At 43.6% G+C, this 27,811-nt stretch overlaps 1 protein-coding gene across 4 annotated transcripts in view; it reads right to left on the reverse strand.

Annotated features, from left to right (window-relative positions):
- unc13c (unc-13 homolog C (C. elegans)) overlaps positions 1 to 27,811 on the reverse strand; it is a 640,043-nt gene continuing 612,232 nt past the window's right edge. For 3 of the 4 annotated variants that reach the window (XM_078241487.1, XM_078241484.1, XM_078241485.1), the window contains 3 exons: positions 2,866 to 2,958; positions 2,594 to 2,753; positions 1 to 1,367 (listed from right to left, as the gene is read on the reverse strand). In XM_078241487.1, the coding sequence (XP_078097613.1) occupies positions 1,082 to 1,367; positions 2,594 to 2,753; positions 2,866 to 2,958 (539 nt within the window). In that variant the 3' untranslated portion in view covers positions 1 to 1,081. The remainder of the gene's footprint in view (positions 1,368 to 2,593; positions 2,754 to 2,865; positions 2,959 to 27,811) is intronic. The other variant, XM_078241486.1, reaches the window with a different exon arrangement.

Here is a 27,811-nt window from a genome sequence, read left to right on the forward strand (position 1 = left end):
GGAATCTTCCAATACTTTATTGTACAATTGTTCACTAAATATATTTACAAGACATTAATTTCAACATCAGTGCAATACATGGGAATGTTGCATAATTACCAATCGTTGGAAATGTTGAAACAATGGGATTACAGCTGAACCAATAGTACAATCTTATAAAGCAACATTATACAAGCGCATCATTGAAAATAGTAACAGCTTCACTATTTATCAGAAACATAGTAATTTCTCTTCTATTCAAATCACTAAAACAGCCCGTAGCTCTGTAAACATGTGGCCTCTTAATGTGGCATAAAAAAGTGTTGAATAGATCCTTGATCCCTTTGGCAACTTTTGAAAATTAACAATGCCAGTTTGCTTGTGAGCTGTTCCGGTTTTAAGAAAAGTGGTTACAATGTCAGCTAAGCATTATCTTCACAGTGATATGTCAGGGAAGTTCAATGAAGCTAATGTTAGTTGCTTGCACCTTTTGATAAGGAGAGGAAGTGTGGTTTTCGTTAAATCAATCGTGAAAAAAAAATCATAAGCAATGTGGATGTAATAATCTACCTCCAATATAAAGGTTTTAATACGTGTGTGTGTGTGTGTGTGGGGGAAAAAAAACCCATATGCTATTAACAAAAATGTAAAAGATACTAGTAAGTTTAAGAATGTAACTTAGCTGAGATACACTAACATGCGCTGGATAGATACAGCCCGACATCACACAGATAAAGAGACAATGCCTGCCACAAATGAGGGACCAACGAATACTTGGATAAAAACTACCGAATAGCAATTTAGTACTAGAATTCAATCATTTAGCAAATTGAGAGAGAGAAAAAAAAACAAAATACCAGGAAAAATTCCCTTGGGTAATCCTGATTTGGCACTTTGTCAGAACAATTAGTTGTCTGAGAGACCAAAGATAATGTATTTCAGTACTCCCCATTTCATCAACATAATTATGGGCTGAAGTACTTTATAATTATCCGCACACACCTGCACATATTCAGATAAACATACCCACACATTTAAACAGACATGCACAAAAGATAACTTCAATGTATGCTTCCTTGCCGTCTCTCTCTTCTATTTCATTTTATGTGGTTTCTTCAGTCGATCTGGTGTCTGATTTGAGGCGTACAAATTCTTTGGCCACTTCATCATTGGTCCTCTGTGAGAGTATTCTGAGAATTGTCAGTCCAGTTTCATCCATGTAAACGTTTTTGATCAGTGCGTACCATGACGCGCAGCTTCCTCTCTCCACCACATCCTTTAACTGGATGACTGTCATTCCGATAATCCGGTCTTCCCTGGCAAAGCAGTAATCCTTGACAGAGATATGCAGCTCATAGGACTCGGGGCCACTCTCGTTACTCAGGATGCTGGATGCAAAAACAGACATTTAGTGTGGACATCTTTCCCACCTCCCTCTCTTAATTTCTCCTACTCTTCTCATTTATCCTCACGCCGATGTCCTTTGCATTTGCACTTCTTCCATCGGCTGACTAGACAATATGATCTCCGCCCTTAATGACATCTTAAACGTCACCATGAAAACATGCACAGTTCTTTCACCTCCCAACCTGGAAATACAATATTCCATTACCCAAAGCACTCCACTCAGCAACCAGGCCAAGAACCGGATGAATTGCAACCACAGACTGCAGTTCCCATTGAAATATCTATTTATCATGGGCAATTTTTCCTTATGTTGGAAATTGTTCCAGAAATAACATCCCATCATAATGAGACCATATCAAGGAATAGCAGCAGATGCCATGTAGAGGCAGAGGCCAATCGAACCAACATGCCACCATTAATAAACACTTCCTCATTGCAGATCCCATGCCCGCCAGCTTCAACCTGCCATGCCAATATTGGGCACTTCTGAACCGTTTCTGCACTGACCAAGGCCTTTGTGCAGCAAGCTGGCACAAGTGGGGCTTTGCAGGCAACCTGGACTGCAGCTGTGGTGCATCCCAATCAATGACTCTCATCATGGAAGACTATCCCTGGACAAAATCCAGTGGAGAGCTCAGAGAGCTCCATGTAGTCACTGCGGAAGCTATTGCCTGGCTTGGTGATTAATGAGGGGAGTAAGAGGGAGGTTCCTGCTATTTTCCACCAAGAATCAATGACACATTTCCATAGAACCTCTACAGTACAGAAGGAGGCCATTTGGCCCATCGAGCCTGCACTGACAACAATCCCATCCTATCCCTGAAACACCACATATTTACCCTGCTAATTCCACCCGAAACTAGGGTCAATTTAGCCTGGTCAATCAATGTAACCCGCACATCTTTGGACTGTGGGAGGAAACCGGAACACCGGGAAGAAACCCACGCAGACACAGGGAGAACGTTTAAACTCCAATCCTACCCTTTTGAAATCCAAATTGATTATTCCTCATTGTATTTTAGATTTGTGCGTGATTTTTCTATTTTCTCATTTGGCAGGAATTCCAAAAGTCTTTCCTTCCACTGACGTTAACTAAATTAAACAACCACTTAAAAATGATGAAGTATTTATTCACGTTGAAGCCAAAGGCTTAAAACTAATGTGTAAATAGCTTTAAGAAACAGATAGAATTCACAAGATCACTTACAAGTGAAAAGTCTCGTTGTATTTCGGGGACCAAGCGTTGTTTTTTGTTTTTGTGGCATATTTTCTTTTCCTGTCGCTGAGGTTTGGTCCAATCACATGAATTTCTACGAATGGTCGGAACATGGCCGTGGTTTGCCAGTTCAGCTCATTGACTGCAACAACTGCAACGAGAAATCAAGATGGCGGTGGGCTTCAAATGGTCTCAATGGAGTGATTCGCCCGTTACACAATATTCCCAGCACATTAGCTTTCCTTGAGTGCTGCAGTACTTACTTTTAACTGTGACTTTGTGCTCCCCGGATCCAGGATGTGTAAAGAGATCCACGTGGACCGATACCTCTCCCACTGAGCCATTTGTAGATTGAGCTGAAAAATGAGATAATAGGCAAGAAAATCAATGTTAATAAAACCAGAAAAACAAAACTACCTCTTGAGTTCGGGTATCAGTATAATTTTGTAATTTGCAACTATTAAACATCAATGCCTCATGTAATTCATAAATCTATGTTTCATTATCACGCACAATCCTAGTTTGTTAAGCGCAAACTATAAGTAGTCAATAATTACAGTATAAAGTACAAGTTTCAGCTTGAATCAGTGTTAATATTTCTACTCGAATGACTAGGTTTTGAGTTTAAGCCCCAGTGAAGCATAATCTACAATACAACTTCAATGTGCCACTAAGAGATGGGATGTTACTTCTGAAGAATGGAACAATTTTCAACATGAGGAAAAAATGTCTACAATAAATCGATATTTAAATAGGAACTATAATTATCAGGCCAATATTACGATGGATAAAATGAAAAGTTGTAGACAAGTTTTATTCATTCATGGAATGTGGGCATCACTGGCTGGTTGTTATTGCATGAGGGCAGTTGAGAGTCAACCACATTGCTGTGGCTCTGGAGTCACATGTAGACCAGACCAGGTAAGGACGGCAGATTTCCATCCCTAAAGGACATTGGTGAATCAGGTGGGTTTTTCCGACAATTGATTCGTGGTCATCAGTAGATTCTTAATTGCAGATATTTTGTACTGAATTCAAATTCCACCATCTGCTGTGGTGGGAGTCGAGCCCGGATCTCCAGAACATTAGCTGAGTTTCTGAATTAGTAGTCTAGCGATAATACCAGTAGGCCATTGCCTCCCCATTGGCAAGCTAAGATGAAGCAGGATACATTTGAGAATCCCAAAGGAGTTAAGAAATGGTGACTACAAAGGCCGTAGAAATTAAATTTCTGGGCTTTATTGCAGGTGAATGTTTATCCTATAGAGGATTCTACAGTTGTCAATGCAGTACCATTTTTAAAAAGAGAGACAGGGCTAACTTAGATGATCAGTTAACTCACTCTTTGTGCCAGAAAAAATTCAGACACTTGAATTAAAGATGAAGGAACCACATATATAAATAAAGAGAAACTAGAAGCAGCAATATGGATTTCACAAGGGCTTGACAAAACTCTCAGAATTCTTGAGGAAGTAACAGACTGGTCCACTGGGGAAATATTGAACATCTAGTGTAAATGGACTTCAGGAAAGCCTTTGCCAGGGTACCATATGAGAGGTGACTGAAGAAGATTAAGGGATATGCAACTAGTGGGGATGGCAGCAAATTGAGATAAAAATTGAATGGAACATATGAATGGCAGCATCTCAGGTTCTTAAGCCTGTGAAAATAGTTATAAGAATTCTAAGGGTGGGATTTTCCAGGCCTCCTGCTCTGTTTTCCAGCGGCAGAGGCAGAGGCAGATTGGTCTTCCAGTCCTGCCGATCTCTATGGTGGCTCGTGAAGACACCGTGGGGTCGTCTTCAGCAGGGCTGGAAGATCCAGCTGCAGGGAGTGCCGGAAAATCAGATGTTAGGTTTTATCTCAAGAGGTAAAACAAGAGTATAAAATCCAAGAAGGGTAATGATGAGCCAAGACAAACAGCGAGTAAGACCTTAGTTACAGGATCTAATGCATTACTATGCATTACCATAGTAATAAAGTCACTGGACTCTGACAGAAGGTGTAATGCAAATTCTCTAGGATACTACTTGCTATGATGAGAGATTTGAAAAATTGGGTTTCCTTTCAATAGAATGCAGGTTGCAGAAGAGAATGGGTAGGTAGAGACACCCTGGCCAGAATTTTCCAGACCCCCCTCTCCTGGTGGGATCTTCGGGTCTCACGGAAATCAATGACAACTAGCATGGCTCGCCTGTCTTGCCATTGGGAAACCCACGACTTTGTCCCTGGGCAGGAAGTGTCAGAAATTCCCACCCACTGTTTCTAGTGGTTGAGGTTAAAGAGGGGTCGTGGATACATGGTTAAATGCAAGTGGTTTAATACTGGGGGCCGGAAAAATTGCTTCACACAGGGAATTGTGAGGAATTCACTTCTGGAATCAATGGTGGAGGCAGAAACTATATCAACATTCAGAATTAGATTGCAGAGGGGAATGAATGAATTGGATTGAAGGGAAACAGAGTGGATAAATTTCATGAGAGACATTTGCTTACATGAGTGTAAGCAGACTTGGACTGTTGGGCCTAAAGGCTGGCTCACGTGCTGTAACTTCTACGTATTTTAAATATAGGTGGTGTCTTTGGATAGCATATTGCCCTGCACACCTGTTCAGGTGGACATAAAAGATTCTATTGCACTATTCAAAAAAGGAGCAGGGAATTCCCCCAGCTTCCTGTCCACCAATTTTCTCCCAATGAACACCACCATCATACGGGAGGTGGTAGCACAGTGGCATTGTCATTGGACTAGTCATCCAAATTATACTCTTGGGATCTGGGTTCAAATCCCACTATGGCAGCTGGTGAAAATTGAATTTGATAAAAAAATCTGGAATTTAAGAATTCTAACGATAAAACCATTGTCAATTGTCATAAAAGCCTATCAGGCTTGCTGTTGTCTTTTAGGGAAGAAAATCTGCCATCCTTAACTTGGTCCGGTCTACATGTGACTCCAGATCCACAGATATGTGGTCGATCCTTAAAAATGCCCCCTGAAATGGTCCAGCAAGCCACTCAGTTCAAGGAAGGAATGATGGCACAGTGGTTGGCACTGCTGCCTCACAGCACCAGGGATCCGGGTTCAATTCTAGCCTTGGGTGACTGTCCGTGCGGAGTCTGCACATTCTCTCCGTGTCTGCGTGGGTTTCCTCCGGGTGCTCCGGTTTCTTCCCACAATCCAAAGATGTGCAGGCAAGGTAGATTGGCCATGCTAAATGCACAAGGTTACAGGCAAAGGACTCAGAGAGTCTGTGCAGTTCTGTCGGGATTCTATGATTCCGTGAAATGTGGGTTTGAGATCAGTACTGCTTGGCGTGATGGAGAACTCGCAGTTGTGAGTTATACTGCTGGTTAAAGTTAAAGTTTATTTATTAGTGGGTTTCCTCAGGGTGCCCCGGTTTCCTCCCACAGTCCAAAAACATGCTGGTTAGGTGCATTGGCCATGCTAAATTCTCCCTCAGTGTACCCGAACAGACACCAGCGTGTGGTGACAAGGGAATTTTCACAGTAACTTCATTGCAGTGTTAACGTAAGCCTACTTGTGACACTAATAAATGAACTTTGAATGTGGGTGGGCTGTGTAATATAAATTGCACTTACAGGAACACACTACAGCAGCACTATTGTGACTCTATGCATTGTAAATGCACAATAAACCTACAGTGCTTTTAAATGACAATGGACACAATCCATCTGCAGTTCGGTTTATTATGCGCACAGCCTCTTCTTTCTATACATCAGTGCAACCACTCCTTGCAAATGAACACATTTAGTAATAGTTATTGCAATTTGGGCAGACTGCTATCCATTTAACTTAACTGCATATCGAATATTTGTCTAAAGCATTCCAAATATCCCTGGAACACTGCCACAGTCTTCTGAGCCTCTGGTATATAAAATAACCTATTAGTGCACTGATACGGCGATTCTTACTTTGTTGTAAAGTATTTCCACTTCATGGAGGTGCTATCGTAACAATATAAACTCAGAGTCAGGTTCCGATGAGTGAGACATTTTCTGCCTCCACCATTCCTGAGGGCAGCTACCAACCCGGGGTTTGCCACAGCATGGAGTTTAACTGTAGTGACGCGTCAATCCTGATTAAGGGCCAAGAACTGGATAAGGGCAATTTGTAGTAACCCTAACCCTGCACACCCTGAGCTGATGCAGACAGCAGACAATGTCGTGCAGGCTCGTTTTAGCTGTGCTCCACCAATGCTCAGGGGGGCTTACAGGATCAGCAACCTTTCAATCAACCAGCAGTCCAGCAATCTTTACCCCAGAGGATTACTAGGATTGAAGATGTCTCAGCCCTGGATGTGCAGCAGTGGCTCTGGGGACCATCTCTCAGGAAGAAAGCATTCATGCTCTGTCGTTTCCTCTGCAGGTCAGAGAGCCAGCCCTGACTGCTGCCCCCAATGCCAAGGTGGTACTGCCCAGAGCAAGATACTCAAAGCCCAGAGCTGCTCATAGTTGGCCTGCGAGACAGCTGGCAGTCTTCCACATTGTATGTAAACAGATCTCCACCAACCACGCTGCAGGTGCCAAGGTAACTGTTATATATTTAAAAGGTTGCAGGTTGCTTTATGAGCTGATCACATGATTAGATGGTGGTGTCATTAGGGTGTTGCCACAGACTGCTGTCCTACTTTCAGTTTGTTACTCTGTGCAGAGTATCTCCTCGAATAAATCTGTTGTTGATACTTTGAATCTATGTATGCAGATCATTGACAGTGTGCTGAGTGAGACATAGCGGCAGGTTTCAGGGTGGTTCAGAGGCTGAGTGAGAGGGTGTGCCGGTTCTCGGATGCGACACTGAAGGTCGTGATGGTTGAGCTCATTACCCACAGTGGGGAAGGAATCCACTTCACCCTCCTGCCTCAGTCTTGTGCCTGGATGCATATCCTCCAGTGCTCTAGAAGAATTTAAAGCGCCCTTTACACTTGTAGCAGCAAAAGAGCAGTAAAAGGTGATCTACCTTTAAGTAGGTTTGAAATTCTCATTAATGACTTGTTTAATCCTGCTCAGCTGGTCACTGTTCGGAGTGATCATTAAGTGAAGCGTTATCAACCAAATTGGTACGCACCCTGTTTAAGGAGCACAGCAGACACTTTAATTGTCACTCAATTGCTTAACAATCCTCCAGGTGGCTTCAACCTCATTACCAAGGCAATGGATGGAATTCTTCCATCTGGGGACTAAATCCCGTGGCTGGAGCGGGAATGCGGAGTGTTTCTCCCTGTTGAGGCTGGAGGGAAGAACGTGTCGAATCTTACGGCCACGACCTCATTAATCACGTGCCCGGGTGTTACGCACCATGTTCCATGGTGTGCAGTCCACCGTCCTATCCAGATGCCATATTGAAAAAGCACCCAACATCACTGACCCACTGGTGAAGAAAAAAGATGGACCTCCTGGAAGTGTAGATCGATCTCTGAGAGCGCTCGGAGACTGGAAGATCTCCAGGACACAGAATCTGGATGGTCCGCCTGTGGATGTTCCCCTCCTCTCACCCACTGCATGGTGTTCCCAGGTACAAAGTGGCTGGCAGTCTCCATCCTGAACTCCAGAGGCAGCAGACACTGGCATTGTTCAGGTAGAGCCCCAACATTTGCGCGCCACATTGTTCCCAACAGGTTTTGCGCCAGTGTGCTTTTCAGCTGGCATCATGGAGAATTGGGCGTGGGTAGTGGGACCTTCATCTCAACAAGCGATCAAATGAGTTTCAAGCTGGCCTCCAGCTGGTTTCCCAAACTGCCATGGCGGACGCCAATGGAATATCCCATTGGAAATTCATTCCGGCGTAAAAAATGATTTTTGGGCCTCCTGCTGAATTCTTCGCCCCCCTCACCATTGAACCCACTGGCAGGGAGAATTCTGCCCTGTATCTTGCACCCAACGCAGATGTTGCAATTCAAGACTGCCATCTTGGTCACCTCTCCACCATCAAAGAGCATTCAACCAAAATGACTCTCATTGAAGTTCAGAACCATAATGTGCAGTTTTAAACACACACATATATATATATATATCCTCTTGGTGAACATAATTGGATGTGTTCACACAACTATCGAATATAGCCCAGTTTCAGTTAAATGCTGGCCAGCCAGCGAAGCCCATGCCCCACGATTGAATGAAAAGGAAGATTGTGCTGCTTTTAGAATGGAAGTGAGTAGATAGTTAACATAATGAGTGGATATATAGACAAAACTGTATACATCGCTCCGCTGTAGAGATTTAACACAGGGCAATTAAGCGGCAGTGTTGTGAGGTGCAAAATACATGCAAAGGAGCACACACTGTATTTTATGGTGGCTAATGATAGTCTAATTAAACAATAAAAATGTATGTTTTTCAGTGACGCAACTGTTACTTATGTCTTCAACTAATAACCGATCTTTCTCAACTGTGGAAGAGATCATACTTGGATGTGAAAAGCATTTCAAACTTGAATTGCCTAGAATCTATTTTCCTCAGCTGATGAATAATTTAGAACTTACTGCTTGCCGGATGGACGCAATACTGGAATCAAATTATACTTGCACCCGAGTCAGCATTAAATTTGGAAAACGGTCGTCTTGGCTTCCAAAAATGACACAATGGGAGAATTATAAAACAACAGGCAATAAAAACCTTCCCTGAAATATTTCTTGTGAAGACAAGCCACATTTTCAGGGGAAAACTCATTCTCCTCGATGCTTTTTTTGGAATGTTGGTTTGTACAATAATTCTGGTCATTAAAAATTAAAAGCATTGGTACAACAAGCTGCAATAGTCCTTAAATTAGGTAAGTACAACATGTCTATTAGTCTGTGTCATCAAAAATTAATTTAATCTTCTTCACTGAAGTCACCAATGCACTAATTTCTATTTACAAAGAGAGGCAGCAATTAATCTACTTTGCAGAGTGACTTGCCTCAAAGAGCGAGGCCAAAATTGTTTTTCTTAAACTCAACGTTAAAACATTTTAAAGCATAAAACAATATTTTTAAACTTGTGGATTTTTCTGACCTGGAAGTAGGGCAGTATAAAAAGAATAAAAGGTAAAGTCGCCATAGTTAAAAATGTATTTATTTATTAGTGTCATAAGTAGGCTTACATTAACGCTGCCATGAAGTTACTGTCAAAATCCCCTAGTCCCCACACTCCGGTGCCTGTTTGGATACACTGAGGGAGAATTTAGCATGGCCAATGGTAATAACTCCACGGAGGCGAAAGTCCCATCACCAACTTACTTTATTTACACCATACATCTGTACACAGCCAGCTCTCCAATTGCTCCCTGCTGAATGCAGGCTGGGAGTCTGACACACCTGCTTTAAATAGAGAGCATGAAGCACCCTGATTTAACCATTAATTAGGACTCATCAGGTAGTTCATACTCTAGCAAGCCAACCTCATTAGCCTGGCTGAAGTCATCACACTGATGCACCTAACCAGCACGCCTTTCGGACTATGGGAGGAAACCGGAGCACCCGGAGGAAATCCATGCAGACACGGGGAGAACATGCAAACTCCACACAGACATAACCCAAGCTGGGAATTGAACCCGGGTCCCTGGTGCCGTGAGGCGGCAGTGCTAACCACTTTGCCAGCGTGCCGTCCAGTTCTCCAGGACCTCTGGAAATATGACCACCTTGTACAGTTACACAGCCCGCCCAGCCACCTGTTACCGACTGGGAAGTGGAGGAAACCACTTGCTTGAGCTTCAAGTAAGAAACTTGTCACTTGTTTGAACATTGTGCTATGATTAATGTGGGTAACGTGGCCACTGGCACTTTGGAGGAAGCTGAAGGCAAAGAATTTAAGGGCTGTCCTGTTCTGCACAGCTATTGGCAGGTCTGTGCCTGGGGATGAGCTGTCCTTTACAGTGTGTGTGTGGGGTACTGTTCAGACACAACTTCCTCGGTGAATTGCAATCAGTGCAAGCATAGCTTCTCGGACACTGTTCAGTATGTCAACGTCAATCTGTAAGACACTTGCACGAGGTTTGTCAGCTGACCACCTAAATAAAAAACCTCCTCTTACTAAAAGAACAAAAAAAAGTCCAGAAACGGCCTCAAAATGCATTTGGCAATCTCAGAGAGGGATCTCGAAGACCACTTTTGAAATCAGCCCTCGGCCAAACAATCCATTTTAATTTGGTTGGGCAATGGATTGGGAGTTAGTTGGGGAGGTAATGGCTTAGTGGTATTATCGCTAGACTATTAATCCAGAGACTCAGCGAATGTTTTGGGGACCCGGGTTCAAATCCTGCCACGGCAGATGGTGGAATTTGAATTCAATAAAAAAAAATCTGGAATTAAGAATCTACTGATGACCATGAAACCATTGCCGATTGTCAGAAAAACCCATCTGGTTCACGAATGTCCTTTAGGGAAGGAAATCTGCCGTCCTTACCTGGTCTGGCCGACATGTGACTCCGGAGCCACAACAATGTGGTTAACTCTTAACTGCCCTCTGAAATGGCCGAGCAAGTCACTCAGTTCAAGGGCATTTGGGGTTGGGCAACAAAATGGGGTAGCGTGGATGGGGGAAACGACAGAAAATGGTTATTGAAAAGACGCCACTGTGACTTTATTAAAATATCCAGGTGGAAAATTCTCACACTTGGCAAAATCAAAGTCAATGATTTGGAAAGTGGGTGAGAGATCTGGCTTTGTTATTCCCCACACCTTGTCTAGTCCGATCTTAAATCCTCAGCTGTGAATTGAAATGGCTAAACTGTTATTCCAGCTTCATGAATTAATCTCCTTAGTCTGATTAGAGCATGAAAAGACCAGGTTAGAACCAATCTTTAAGCAATGGTGTGCCATTAATCTCCTTGTGATCTTGCAAATGAATTGACAACACTCAAGATGCGAAGCTCATGCGATATATAATCTTCCACTGTAGCACTTGGGTAGGGGTATTTGTTTTAAACGCGTTCTAATACACTGAATGATATTCGATTTCTACCAGTTACAGAGAGCTCGCTGTTCCACAGTTCTTTTCAAGTATTAGGAATTACAGAGTGGAGTTGGAGCTCCGTGAGCAGAGCACAGTGGCAGGCTGAATTGAGGCGTTCGAAAGGGAATTAGATTATTATCTGAACAGGGGGAATGTGCAGTGCTGGGAAAGAAGACAGGATCACCTGGTCAATTGCTCATCCACACAGCTGGTAGGAACACAACCGGCCAAATGAGCTCCTTCTGTGCTCCAGCAAAATTCAGTGAAATTGTCTGCAATTCAGTCACTGTGTGCGTGTGCTTGGATATAGCTTGCTGTTTTTCTGCTATAATGTTAAAAGAAGATGCAACCACACTCGCACTGCTTCTACGACATGTGTTTTTATGTTTTTACAGTATGTTGTGGTGTTTTAGAGCTAGCATCTTCCCTGTTGATTCTATAACAGTGACAACAAGTTATTGGCTGTAAAACACCTTGAGGACGTCTTCAGGGTGGCACGGTGGCACAGTGGTTAGCACTGTTGCCTCACAGTGCCATGAACCTGGGTTCGATTCCGGCCTTGGGTCACTGTCTGTGTGGAGTTTGCACGTTCTCCCCGTGTCTGCGTGGGTTTCCTTCGGTTGCTCCAGTTTCCTCCCACACTCCAAAGGTGCGTGGGTTAGGTGGATTGGCCATGCTAAATTGCCCCTTAGTGTCAGGGGGACTAACAGGATAAATATGTGGGGTTACGGGAATAGGGTCTAGATGGAATTGTGGTCGGTGCAAACTCGATGGGCCGAATGGCCTCCTGTTGCACTGCAGGGATTCTATGATTTCTATGACATCCTGAGGTCCTGAAAAGCACAGTATTTTCATGTGATGTGAGGTCAGATGAGAACATTCAAAATTTCCAGTCTGAGTTCTGCTGTAAAGTGCTTTGCCATTACGTTTGAAAAGACAGCATTTCATTGTCTATCTCACCAATGACAAGCTTTTAATGGTGTGAAGTTACTGTATTTATCAGTACATGGAAACTGAACCTCTTGCATATATTTAAGTTATTCGTAAAACAGGTACAGTTATAACAATGTGATAATTGTTAATTACTGTCAATCAGCCTCTGGGATTGAAAATTTAATGGGCTGAATGACGTCGATCCAGTTTTTGTTTTTTGCAGAAACTCTTTGCTCTCGAAGGTTTAGTTGTAAGCGTGAGAAGCTGCGATTTCATATCCACACACACCAGGATGACTACATTATTTAGATGGATGGATGGATGTGGGCTTTGTATGACACTGAATTTGGTATTAATAATGAGCACTGAATTCCTGAAGCATATACAACATAATGAAAACCTTATCCCAATACTGAAACGTTCCTATATTGGTTGTGTGTCAGGCAAAAATGGAGCCTTCCAAACAAAATTGGATATCATAGAATCCCTTCAGTGCAGGGAGAGGTCATTCAGCCCATTGAGTCAGTACCGATTCTCCAACAGAGCATCTTACCCAGACCCTATCTCCGTAACCCCACACATTTACCATGCATCATCTCCCTCACCTGCTCATCTTGGGACACTAATGGCCAATTTATCATGGCCAATTCACTAAACCTACACATTTTGGGACACCAAGGGGCAATTTGGCATGGTCAATCTACCCTAACCTCCACATCTTTGGACTGTGCGAGGGTCCCGGGGCACCTGGAGGAAACCCACGCAGACATGGGGAGAACGTGCAAACTCCACACAGTCACTCAAGGCCGGAATTGAACCCGAGTCTTTGGCATTGTGAGGCTGCAGTGTTAATCACTGTGACACCGTGCCACCCATATGGGCAAGAACTGTCGCCTCTCAAACATCTTAAAACAGCTGGGGGTCATTCACGTGAATGGTCTAAGATATTTAGGGCAGAATTAATTTTGGGGTAAGCAGGCAGATGTCCCACAGATATCTACATCACTTCTTGGTGACGTCTATCTAGTTTTTTTTTGCAGAAACTCTTTGCTCTCGGAGGTCTAGTTGTAAGCGTGAGATAGCTGTGATTTCACATCCACACACACCAGGATGACTCTACATTATTTATCAGACAGTCACACCTAACATCTTGGATCAAAATGCTTTCATGTTATCCTGGTGCAAGATGAGCAGTGTTGAATTCATTAAAACATGTTGTTCTCATGTGTGAGGTACTCAGAGATAAACAGCAAAACAGAACTGCAAATGCTGAAAATCTATATTGCTACATAAATGCAAGTTTCCCTTTAATCTTTATTAATGTTTAGATGACCGAGTACGGTGGCACAGTGGTTAGCACTGCTGCCTCACCGTGTCAGGGATGCTGGTTTGATTCCGGGCTTGGGTCACTGTCTGCGTGGGTTTCCTCTGGGTGCTCCGGTTTCCTCCCACAGTGCGAAAGACGTGCTGGTTAGGTGCATTGGCCATGCTAAATTCTCCCTCAGTGCACCCGAACAGGCGCTGGAATGTGGTGACTAGGGGAATTTCACAGTAACTTCATTGCAGCGTTAATTTAAGCCTTGCTTGTGACACTAATAAATAAACTTTAAAAGCTTTAAGAGTATCATGCATCTGAGTTTGCTGACAATACAAAGCTCGGTAGAATGTAAGCTTTGACGAGCACACAGTCTACAAAAGAGATATAAATATATTAAATGAATGAATAAGAGACTGGCAGATTGAGCACAACGCAGGGAAATGTGAGGTTATTCATTTTTGTAAGAATAGATAAATTGAATATTTTTTAAAGTCTATTTATTAGTGTCACAATTAGGCTTACATGGACACTGCAATGAAGTTACTGTGAAAATCCCCTAACCACACTCCAGTGCCTGTTCGGGTACACTGAGGGAGAATTTAGCATGGTCAATGCACCTAACCAGCATGTCTTTCTGAATGTGGGAGGAAACCGAAACACCCGGAGGAAACCCACGCAGACACGGGGAGAACGTGCAAACTCCGCACAGACAGTGACCCATGCTGTACAGAAGTGCCAAAATTTTCCAGTCAATTGCGCCAGCAGAATCTTCCAGTCCTGCCAACGGCACTCCCCCTCAACCACAGTGTGTTCCCCGGGGGTGGAGGGTGCAAGGCACGCAAAACCCTGTAGACATCAGCGGGATCTACCGGCCAATGACGGGCTGCTTCCTCCACCACCAGAAAATATGCCATGGCGGGGGGGGGGGGGGGGGGAATGCAGGTATCAGAATTATGCGGAGTAGGCTGGATGCAGCAGGATGCCTTTATCTGCCCTTCGCTCTTATATATTCCACTCTAACACATTGTTCAAAGTATTCACATTGCAAAACTACAGCTTTGCTTTGATTTATTATTGTTACGCATATTGTTTCTTGCGCACTATACAATGCATACCATTCATAGAGTACATAGGGGAGAAGGAAAGGAGAGGGTGTAGATTGTAGTGTTAGTACAGTTTTAAAAGCATAAAATGAGAGTAAAAGAAAGAATTAGTGGGACAGCTCACAAGAAGTCACCTCGCTCAGGCGCCATCTTGAATGATCCGAGTGAGCTGTGACCCTGATTCCTCTCATCCTCTGGCACCAGACTCTGCTACAACAACACATTGTTCACAACCTTCACCATCATCCATTTCCTCACAGTTCAATACTTTGCATCTGTGAAATTATGAAGACAATTAACTCTGCTTACACACTTACATAATTCACCACCTTTAACCTTTCTATGAAGAGCATTCTGGAATCCGACCCAGGAGTGGGCAGCACGGTGGCACAGTTGTTAGCACTGCTGCCTCACAGCGCCAGGGACCCGGGTTCGATTCCCGGCTCAGTTCACTGTCTGTGCGGAATCCGTACGTTCTCCCCATGTTTGCGTGGGTTCCCTCCGGATGCTCCAGTTTCCCCCCCACAGTCCAAAGATGTGCAGGTTAGGTTGATTGGCCATGTTAAATTGATCCTAGTGTCGGGATTAACAGGGTAAATATGTGGGGTTATGGAAATAGGGCCTGGGTGGGATTGTGGTCAGTGCAGACTTGATAGGCCGAATGGCCTCCTTCTGCACTGTAGGATTCTTTGATTCCCACCAGACTAAGTCACCTAATCTCTTTCACAGTTAATTTGTTCATTAAATCTTAGCATTCAGCAAGTTATTCTTAAGATCAATAAATTATTAATTAAATTTTACAACTTTGCTTTGTTATTTATGATGAATTTAAACAGTGACCCTCTGAAACAATCAACATTTGAAAATGCACTTTATTAATTAGGGACTTCATTAGAATTAATAACATTTGTGTGTGTACTATTTTATAATACTCGATCTATTTCCATTATAAATGTGTCACAGTGGTACTGAGCAATGCTGTGAGATAAATTCATAAATGGAATAAAAATATAAGTGGTAGACACAGCAATCTCGGTGTGTCAGTGGTAGGAGGGATGAAGGGTTAAGTTGATGGATGGGGTGATCAAAAAAGGCTTTGTCCTGAATGCAATCAAGTTTACTGATTGTTGTTGGAGCTGCAGTTGTTGAGTTAAGGATGGCACGGTGGCACAGTGGTTAGCACTGCTGCCTCACAGCGCCAGGGACGTGGGTTCAATTCCAGCCTCGGGTGACTGTCTGTGCGGAGTCTGCATGTTCCCTCCGTGTCCGGTGGGTTTCCTCCCACAGTCCGAAAGGCATGCTGGTTAGATGCGTTGGCCATGCTAAATTCTCCCTCAGTGTACCTGAACAGGTGCCAGAGTGTGGCAGCTGGGGGATTTTCACAGTAACTTCGTTGCAGTGTTAATGTAAGCCGACTTGTGATACTAATAAGTAAACTTTAAGCTAGTGCAGCTTCAGTAATTTAATTGCATGCTCATGAAAGAGAACCGTTAGCAGTGACCGAGATCAAGGACCCACGTTATAGCTCCAGACAACCTCACGGTATGATGACTAGAGGATCAGACAGACAGGCTTTAACATTAACACAAAAGCCAAAATTCTGACCAAACCACAGATGGTGGAATAAAAGCACAGAGACTACAAGGCCTAGTGACAAGACACAAAACCAAGACCTAAGTTTGACCTAGTTTGCAACACGGAGAAAATGGGAAGGAGTGACGCTTGATTGATACACGGTTTACACTGAAGTAATGTTACAGGTAACCACTATAAAATGAAAATGTATAAATCTATTGCTTTGAAATCATAGAATCCTACAGTGCAGAAGGAGGCCATTCGGCCCATCGAGTCTACACCAACCACAATCCCACCCAGACCCTATTCTCGTAACCCTATGCATTTACCCGAGCTAGTCCCCCTAACACTAAGGGGCAATTTAGCATGGCCAATCCACCTAACCCGCACATCTTTGGACTGTGGGAGGAAACCGGAGCACCCGGAGGAAACCCACGCAGACACGGGGAGAACGTGCAGACTCCGCACAGACAGTGACCCAAGCTGGGAATCGAACCCAGGTCCCTGACGCCGTGAGGCAGCAGTGCTAACCACTGTGTCACCGTTGAGCTGTAAATGACAGAGTGACTCCGAGCTTGTCTTGGAAGGCGTCACCCAGGTGCATGTGGTAAAAGTTTGAACAAATTTGTCTTATTACGCTCCACTCTGGTGTGAAGGTTCAATCTTTAGTAAAACCCTCCAACATAAGCATAAATTCATGGTAGATTTCTATGCCGATCACTATGCAGGCTGAGACAACCACCACTGACCACAACCTTCACGTAACCATGGGTTGGGTTTGACGTCCACAATCAGGCGGAGGGTCCCCTGAGCGAACATTAAAAAGGGTGTGATGTTGTTGTGTTGGAAATACAACATCAACATGCCAGTCTCCCAGGTAACAGAAGGTGAGAGCGAGCATGGAAGTCAGCAGCCCAGCCACCATTTTGAAATGACTAATTAACAAATCACTGAGCTCTTTAACAACTGGAATATCTGTAATTTTTCGTCACCTGCTACAATCTCTGGGCAGGTACGAGAAAAAGTTTGACTGTGTTTTACAGCAGCAATGACGAGGTGGCCACAAGTGCTGAAGAGAAGGTCTGTCACTGGGAGCATGGCTGAATTCCACCGGTGAAGGTGACCAATTTCACATGTTTTTTCTAACACATTTTTAAAAAAAATCTTTTTCTGAGCCTTCAATAGAAACTAAAGAGAGATTCAGAGAGCAGGGCACCTATAAATCTGCAACAAAAATAGAAAATGCTGGAAAATCTCAGCAGGTCTGACAGCATCTGTGGAGAGAGAATAGAACCAACGATTCGAGTCTGGATGACCCTTCGGCAGAGCCACGGGCTCGGTAAATCTATCTACCTATAAATCTGTAGCTGTCATTGACTTCCTGAATGCGCCATAACCCTACTGCCACTTGACATCCAGACTTGCCTCCTGATTGGGTGTGGAGTCCCCCTTCGAACCTCTAATTAGCTGCTTTCCTGCTGGACGGCCATTAATTGGCCACCTAATGCTTGATTGGACGAGCCGAGGCGGTGGGTGCGGGAACGAGTGGAACACTCACTTTCTGTTCTCCCTGCCGAGAAATCCAAGCTCTTTTCTTCATTCTTCCCGTACTCACGTCTTGCCTCAAGACTGACACGCATTACAGTTGGTGAGTGCACCTTCTGTGGAGTATTTGTGTTTCACATCTGTATAATCATTAGGAGGGACAGCCGCCTTACAAGTCTTCATGTCATTGACAACCCTGACACCATGCAGTCTTCATACCTGTTTGGTCAGATGACTAAAGGCCATGTTTGTTTCCTGTGCGTGAGCCATCATTTTCCCATCAATCCTTGCATCATTAGATGGTAAATATCTAAGTGAGCTTCTTGCTGGCATTTAATGTGACTCTGTCGATATGGATCATCCATGCTATATATGGTTCCTCAGGGGCTGAGGGAAAGTTTGAAGAGCATCCATCATAAATTGAAGATTGTTTTCAGAATGCAGACATCAATATCCAAAGTGTTTTTGTCATACATTTTGAGACCTTGTTTGATGTTCATAATCTCAACAGATTAGTAGTAAATTCCTGACTGAACAGTTGTATCATCCAGCATAGCCACTTCCAAGAGTGCAAATAGAACAAGGCTGAGTACATATCCCTGCTTCACATTATTTAATGGAAAGAGAGGCACGGTGGCACAGTGGTTAGCACTGCTGCCTCACAGCGCCATGGACCCAGGTTTAATTCAGGCCTCATGTCCCTGCCTGTGTGGAGTTTGCACGTTCTCCCCATATCTGTGTGGGTTTGCTCCAAGTGCTTCAGTTTCCTCCCACAGTCCAAAGGTGTGTGGGTTAGGATGATTAGCCATGGTAAAGGTACGGGGATGGTTACACCAGTCCAACGCCGGCATCTCCACATCAATAAATGCTGGCCAGCCATCAACACATGAATGAATAAAAAAAAGATTTAAATTGATCTTTCTCTACGCCCTAGCTATGACTGTGACACTCCATTCTGCACCCCTCCTTTCCTTCTACCTTATGTACTCCATGAACGGGATGCTTTGTCTGCATAGCATGCAAGAAACTGTATTCACTGCATATTAATCATAGAATCCCTACAGTGTAGAAGGAGGCCATTCGGCCCATCGGGTCTGCACCGACCACAACCCCACCCAGTTCCTATTCCCGTAACCCCTCATATTTACTCTGCTAATCCCTCTGACACTAAAGGGCAATTTACCATGGCCAATCAACCTAACCCACACATCTTTGGACTGTGGGAGGAAACCGGAGCATCCAGAGGAATCCCACACAGACTCGGGGAGAATGTGCAAACTCCACATAGAAGGTGACCCAAGGCCGGAATTGAACCTGGGTCCCTGGCACTTTGAGGGTGATATGCTAACCACTGTGCCACCGTGCAATCCATGTGACAATAATAAATCAAATCAAAGGTTAATGCCTCTGGATACATCTTCTTGAACCCCACTGTGAGGGAGAAAACTATCCATAGAAATTGTTTAAGGCGTTTATCAACAGTTAATCACTAATCCTCTGCCATTCTTTACGAGCAGTGTCGAGCCACATTTGGAAATGTCAACTTCCATCAGTTGGATTGCTATAAGGAAGAGAGAACAGAGGCAACACCAGAAGCAGATATTCGCAGCGTGGCAGGAGTATGCAATTTACAGAGGACACTATGAATTACACACATTGGACGTAGATTTCCTTCGCACACAGAGCTCAGATATTCTTTTCCAGATATTGGGCATGGTGTCAGGGTTGTCCTCATGGCTCAAATACAATTGTCCCAACTGGGTGCTGGGGGACCTTCTCATTGAATTGCTCCAGTCCTTATGATGATAGCACTTCCACAACAGTGTTAGGTAGACGAATTTCAGCTATTCACCTTTGTATCCCTCTGTTACAACTTTTTTTATTTGTTCACGGGATGTGGGTGTTGTTGGCTAGGCCAGCATTTATTGTCCATCCCTAAATGCCTTTGAGGAGATGGTAATGAGTTGTCTTCTTGAACCGCTGCAGTCCATGTGGTCCAGGTACACCCACAGTGCTGTTAGGGAGTGAGTTCCAGGATTTTGTCCCAGTGATAGTGAAGGAACAGCGATGTAATTCCACGTCAGGATGGTGTGGGGCTTGGAGGGGAACTTGCAGGTGGTGATATTAGCATGTATCTGCTGCCCTTCTCCTTCTAGGTGGTGATGGTCATGGGGTTGGAAGGTGCTGTTGAAGGAGTCCTGTTGAATTCTGCAATGGATCTTGTAAACGGTACACACCGCTGCTGGTGTGTGTCAGTAAGAAGTTTAACAACACCAGGTTAAAGTCCAACAGGTTTATTTGGTAGCAAAAGCCACACAAAGCTTTCGGAGCTCCAAGCCCCTTCTTCAGGTGAGTGTGTGTCAGTGGCAGGGGGAGTGAATGTTTAAGGTCTGGATGAAGCGTCAATCAGTTGGGCAGCTCTCGAGTGCTGTTGGAGTTGCATTCATCCAGGATGGGATTCCATCATCAAAATGACGAAGAATGGGCAATAATATGTTTGAATTAGAAGTAATTGCTGTTGTGACACAATGAGAGAGACAGGTTTCAATATGTCTGATGCCCAGCCAGCGACGCCCACATCCCGTAAAATGAGTAAATAAAAAAATCCCGCTCCATATGTTAAGAGTTGCAATGCTGTTACTCAAATGTCAATAACAATGAAAAACAACAAACACATTTCAACAACATTTGAAAATGGAATTATGTTAATTGAATGACACTTTCTTACAAGTACAATGTGAATAAAAGTTTTTTAAAAATGGAACAAACCATTTAATTATCGGGTTTGATCGATCATGATCAGGAACCACATAAGTCACGTATACTTCGAGAGTCGCTGTTTGCAGACGCCTGCCTTAACCCTTCATTTCAAAAAGTAATCTTATTTATGAGCATTGTTAGGAAAGTTGGAAAATCCTAGATGTGAGTTTGCACGTTCTCCCCATGTCTGCGTGGGTTTCCTTCGGGTGCTCCGGTTTCCACCCACAGTCCAAAGGCGTGCAGGTTAGGTGGATTGGTCATGCAAAATTGCCACTTAGTGTCAGAGTGATTAGCAGGGTGAATACGCGAGGTTACAGGGACAGAGCCTGGTGGGATTTTGTCAGTGCAGGCTCGATGGGCTGAATGGCCTCCCTCTGCACTGTAGGGATTCTATGAAAGTGCATGCACTGAGTAAATTTGCGTGTTCATGAGATCACAGGAAAAAATGGACCATGTCTTCTCATTTGTTCTACTTCCAATTTTTGGGGTACTACACTCAATTCTGAAGGAGGTCTTGCGTCTGGGTGGCATCCCTGCCTCTGAGCCAGAAGCTCTGGGTTTGAGTCCCGCTCCAGGACTTGATGGCCAAGGAAGGTGCATTCAAAACCTGGCCAAACAGATTCAGTATCAAGCTGCAAATCCTCCCAACATGCCAATGGCAAGCAGTAAGAGTGGGAGAGACTCCTGGTCAGCCACGCTTGATGCTGAGTGGCGCCTCTCAAGCTATAAGACCCTGGCGACAGGCTGGTGACTTGTTCCAGGAAAATATTCGCTTTGGGAACAGATGGAATTCTGCCCTGTTCACCACTAGGCGTGGAAAGGGAAACAACAACTCAGTTCTGAACACTGAACGAAAAGGACAAATATATGAAGAGGAGCACTGAGGTGAGATTCGAGAAGCTCACGCCATAGAGACTGGAAAACAGAAGGTTATGGGAGATCGCATATAGATTTAGAAATTTACTGAATGACGGATAGAAGCTATCCCTTGACAAGTCCTTCAGTAATACCAGAGGACATCGAAGATTGAAATAATCCTCTAGGCAAGGTAATGCAATCAAAACATCACGAGGTGGAGCTGGATGCTCAGCTGCGAGAATTGGGGTCCAGCAGTTCAGTTTCAAAAGCGTAACCGCTTGTTGACTCTTTTTGTGATCTCTTTCTGTTTAGGTGTAAGGGAAAGAAAAAAAAAACAATTCATTTGGCTGAAGTGCGTTTTCAATTTTATAAAAATCTTCTGGGGATTGCAGAAGGTGGCAAAGATGAGTTAAGACTTCTGAGTTTCCAATAAATCTCATCTGTTTTCGAGTGACAGGTCAATATGGTGCCCAGTGTTGCCTGTGTTGTTCTGCATTAGTGATTGTGTTTGGATCACGCTGAGAAGTCAGATTTCATTACTCACTACAATATGGAATCACCTTCAACATTTTTTGATGAGAACAATGGTCCAATCAGGTTTATTTTAAACAATAAAGAATACACCTCCTTGATACAACCCACTTGTTTTTTTAATTGCTGGCTCTATTTTGCAGCGAGTGATTTTTGAAAGCGTATTCTTTTTGGGTATTATGATTAATCAAAAGAATTTGCATTTTAATAACTATCGCAGAACAAGGCTGAGCATAGTCAATATGAGGTACAATTTTATAAATTTTGTAATTTAATGACTTTGCTCTTATAGATTTTATTTTTTTTATATTCACGGGATGTCGGGCTTGCTGGCAAGGTCTGCATTTAGTGCCCATCCGTGACTGTCCTCCAGATGGTGATGTCACCCTCCTGTATCACTGCAGCCTTGATGGTGTAGGTGCACCCACAGGGCTGTTAGGGAAGGAGTTCCAGTGGGTTAACTCAGTGACAATAAAGGAACAATGAAATATTTCCAAAGTCAAGAGGGTGATTGGCATTGAGGAGAACTTGTAGGTGGAAGCGGCCACCCTGTTGCCCTTGCTCTTCCACAAGCTTGGAAGGTGCGGTTGCAGGAGGCTGGGTGAGTTGTTGCAGTGCATCTTATAAATGGTGGACACTGCAATCGTGGTGTGTCAGTGGTAGGAGGGGTGAAGGGTTAAGTTGGTGGATGGGGTGATCAAAAAAGCTTTGTCCTAAATGCAATCAAGTTTACCGGGTGCTGTTGGAGGTGCAGTCAGTGAGTTAAGGGTGGCACGGTGGCACAGTGGTTAGCACTGCTGCCTCACAGTGCCAGGGACCCATTTTCGATTCCCGACTTGGGTCACTGTCTGTGTGGAGTTTGCACATTCTCCTTGTGTCCACGTGGGTTTCCTCCAGGTGCTCAGGCTTCCTCCCATAGACGTGCTGGTTAGGTGCATTGGCCATGCTAAATTTTCCCTCAGTGTACCCGAACAGGCACTGGAGTGTGGCGACTAGTGGACTTTCACTGTATCTTCATTGCGGTATTAATGTAACTTGTGACACTAATGAATAAACTTTTTAAACTTTTTTAAAATTTTAAGTGAAGAATGTTCATCACACCTCTGAATTGTGACTTAGGGATGGTGGAAAGGCTTTAAGAAGCTAGGGGTTGAGTTACCTCCGCAGAGCCCCTTCCTCTAGCCACAGTAATCACTAGTTACATGGCTGATCCAGTCAAGTTGATGACCAATGGTCGCCCCCAGGATGTTGATGGTGGGGATTGCAGTGATGGTAAGGCCATTGAATGTCAATGACAGATGGCTAGAGTCTTCTTGTTGGAGACACTCATTGCCCGACACTTGAGTGGCTTAAACATTACTTGCCACTTATCAGTCCAAGCTCTAAAGCTGTCCAAGTCTTGCTCCATGCCAGCACGGTTGGGTTTAATATCTGCACCAATCAGTGAACCTCCCCACTTCTGACCTTATGATGGAGGGAAAGTTATTAATGAAGCAGCCAGGAATGGTTAAACCTAGAACACTGTCAAAGAAATCCTGCAGCGCTGTCCTGGTGTGAGAGGATGGTTCTCCAACAAACACAATCATATTTGTGCTAGGTATAGCTCCACTCCAATCAGTAAAATATTTTCCCCTTAATTCTCACCGATTTCAGTTTTGCCAGGGCTCCTTGATGCCACACTTGGTTAAATGCTGTCTCCATGTCAAGGACGCTCACTCTCACCTCGGACCTTGAATTCAGCTCATTTGGCCCTGCTGGTCCAAGGCTGTAATGAAGTCTGTAGTTGTGTAATCCTAGTGAAAGCCAAACTGAACATTGCTGAACAGGTTATTGCTGTGTAAGTGCTGCTTAATAGCTCTGTCAATCACACTTTCCATTACTTTGCTGATGACTGACAGTAGTCTCTTTGGGCATTAATGGAATGGATTCAATTTGTCCTTCTTTTTGTGGACAGGGCGTACTTGGGGCAAATTTCCGCATTGTCAGATAGATGCCAGTGTTGTAACTGTACTGGAACAGCTTGACTAGGAGTGAGACTAGATCTGGAGCACAAGACTTCAACACTACAGCCAGGATATTGTTGTGGTCCATAGCCTTTGCCACATGCTGTGCCTTCAGCCATAGAGTCATAGGGTCATAGAGATTTACAGCATTGACATTTACATCCTTTTTTTTTAAACCACTAAGCTAGTCCCAATTGCCTGCATTTGGCCCATATCCCTTTATACCCATCTTACCCATGTAATTGTCTAAATGCTTTTTAAAAGACAAAATTGTACCCGCCTCTACTACTACCTCTGGCAGCTCGTTCCAGACACTCACCACCGTGTGTGTGAAAAATGTGTCCCTCTGGACCCTTCTGTATCTCTCCCCTCTCACCTTAAATCTATGCCCTCTAGTTTTAGACTCCCCTCCCCTTGGGAAAATATGTTGACTATCTAACTGATCTATGCCCCTTATTATTTTATAGACATCTATAAGATCACCCCTAAGCCATGTCTTGTTATCATGTGGAGTGAGTTGCATTGGCTGAAGACTGGCATCTGCCAAACTGAAGAATCAGGAGGAAACAAAGATGGATTGCAGTGGAAGATAGTTGCAAATGCTTCAGCCTTAGTCCAAAGATGTGCGGGTTAGGTTGATTGGCCATGCTGAATTGACTCTAGTGTCAGGGGGATTAGCAGGGTAAATATGAAGGGTTACGGAAATAGGGTCTGGGTGGAATTGTGTTCGGTGCAGACTCGATGGGCCAAATGGCCTCCTTCTGCACTGTAGGGATTCTATGATTCTTATCCTTTGCACTCATTTGCTGATCTCCGCCATTGCTGGGGATAGGGATGTTTGTGAGCCTCTTCCCCCTGTTGGATCTGGATTACAGATTCCAGTACCATAAACCATTCTGCTTCCACAAGGGGACGAACCTGTGTATCAATTCTCATTGCACTGTTTGTTCTTTGGTGTTCAGATGTAAAATCAACAATATCATTGCTTTACAGATTTCTGTAAATGCTTGTTATCTAACCTCTGCTTTTTTTTGTTTAAGCAGTTTACGAGCAAATGTTTTTGATGCAAGCTTTAAGTCGGCATTACAAAATTAATCTAAGCCCAAGTAGTGTTGTAATAAAACATAATTTGCATCCTACTTAGTGTGGTAGTATAATATTTATTTTACTGTGTGTGCTGATTTTCCCGGACACTGCTACCCGAGGTTCTGTGACATTTGCTGCGCTTTGTCACAGAGCTGCCGCCAGTTGGGATGCTTTCCCGTGGTCTGATGTTCAGGGGCAAGTATGTATGTAAAAAGAAAATGTGCTACAACAAATTTGTATTGTACTTGTGATGCGCGATATAACTCACGAGGCTAGAGATGCTCGAGGAAATAAAGGCTTTTATTGACTACTACAATAGAGCTACCATATATAATACACGATCCCAGACTGAGGGGTCCCAGACAGAGCAGTGACCTTTATACCTCTCCCAGGAGGCGGAGCCCGACTGGGATGTACCATAATAACTATAATACAGGTAGAACAGCCCAACCCTAACCCCAACAGTAACATGTAGAACAACCCAACCCTAACCCCAACAGCAACATATATACAGACTCATAGTACTGGCCAGACCCTGGCTCAGTACTACCTGGTGGGAACCAACGATGGTTCACCACAACTTGTACCTTTAGAATCAGTCGACAAGTTATAAAATTGCACCAGTTTTATTTGCACCAGTTCTTTCTACCAGTTGTGGTGGTTCATCAGGAACACTCCAAATGGCAAACAAGCAAAATTAGCCAAGGAACTCAAGACTTCAACTGTAATTGTACCCGCCTCTACTTCTACCTCTGGCAGCTCGTTCTAGACATTCACCATCCTCTGAATGAAACATCTGCCCCTCTGGACCCTTTTGTATCTCTCCCCCCTCACCTTAAACCTATGTCCTCTAGTTTTAGCCTCGCCTACCTTTGGGAAAGGATGTTGACTATCTAGCTGATCTATGCCCCTCATTATTTTATAGACATCTATAAGATCACCCCTGAGCCTCCTGCGCCATGTCTTGTTATCATGTGGAGTGAGTTGCATTGGCTGAAGACTGGCATCTGCCAAACTGAAGAACTCAGGAGGATTGTACAACTGCGGGTATCCTACCAAACAACACGTGGGCCATACCATAAAAACACTCTACTCAAGAGACTTCGTCACCCCAGTCATTCTTTCCCTCAAGACATTTGTAATTTTATCATATTCAGCATTTATAATATTGGTGTAACTCACCAAAAATTTCATGGGATGTTGAAAAAGTGATTGACTTTGTCTTAAATTCCAATTCTTATGTGGCCTCCCTTAAATCCCCAAATGTTCATAAATGTGCAACAAATTCAGGAAGAGATCAGAGCGCCTTTGATGTTTTTCCTCCACAAAAGAGAATCTGATCAAACATTTTTATGTTGCAATTTATCGTCAGCATTTTTTAAAAAACCCTGATGGCTAATGCCAGAATCGTATGTCATATACTCCAAAGACACTTGTCACGTGTTTAACAGTAAGATTATAACTTTAATAAATTTTAATATCAGCAGCATTTCCACGTACCAACCGACTCAAGAATAGCTTCTTCCCGGCTGCCATCAGACTTTTGAATGGACCTAACTCATATTAAGTTGATCTTTCTCTACACCCTAACTATGATTATAACACTGCATTCTGTAATCTCTCCTTTCCTTCTCTGTGTGTACGGTATGCTTTGTCTGTACAGCGTGCAAGAAACAATACTTTTCACTGTATACTAATACATGCGAGCATAGTAAATCAAATCAAGAAATATTAAAATGTAAAACAAAACTCAATAAAACATTCCTTCTTCACGGCATTCAAAATTTTCTGCATATAGTTAACAAGAATAATATCTGGATGTGTAAAACCCTGAAAGCAATTTGAGTGGATTAGGGATACATTTCATTTCTACTAGTGAATGCATCACAGCAGCAACATGATTTATGTTGCTGTTTTACCTTTCACTTTCATAATGAATGGACTGGGGACACAAACATGAACAATTACAATTCAGAGCAATTGTTAAGCTGCAAAATATTGTGCTCCACAATATGGACTATGGCACCATCCTGTACGGGCTAAATTTACTTCAGTGCAAAAGCATCAAGGGGATAGAAAGATTTATGAAATCGAGTAGCAGAATAATTTCTACAGCATTATCAGCTGAAATGTTCATCATTCAGTAAATTGCCATATTTACAATCTTATTTAATGTGTCTGCTTGTTCAAGTAATGCAGAAGATGTTTCACAATTACATTCGAATCAAGAATTCAAGTACAAATTAAAAACCATTAGTAATGATACTTCACTGGCGACGGCTGGAACTCTCCAGCTGTTTGTGCCAGCGGGATTTGCTGGTCCCACCGTGGGGAATGGAGATTTGGCCGAGCACCAAATTCCCCGTCCTTATTTGCAGCTGTGGCAGGGTGTGGACGGCCAGAAAATTCTGAGCAAAAACTTCAAGTTGGGTTTTTTTTTTCCCCATGAAATAGGAATGGCATCAGTGACACACTCACTGATGACACTGGAAAGGATGAGAGTGCCGAGTATTATCATTCTTTGTCACAAATACTTTCTCCCTCACAAA

The sequence above is a fragment of the Mustelus asterias genome, chromosome 24 (genome assembly GCF_964213995.1).
Source record: "Mustelus asterias chromosome 24, sMusAst1.hap1.1, whole genome shotgun sequence".
Taxonomy (NCBI): Eukaryota; Metazoa; Chordata; class Chondrichthyes; order Carcharhiniformes; family Triakidae; genus Mustelus; species Mustelus asterias.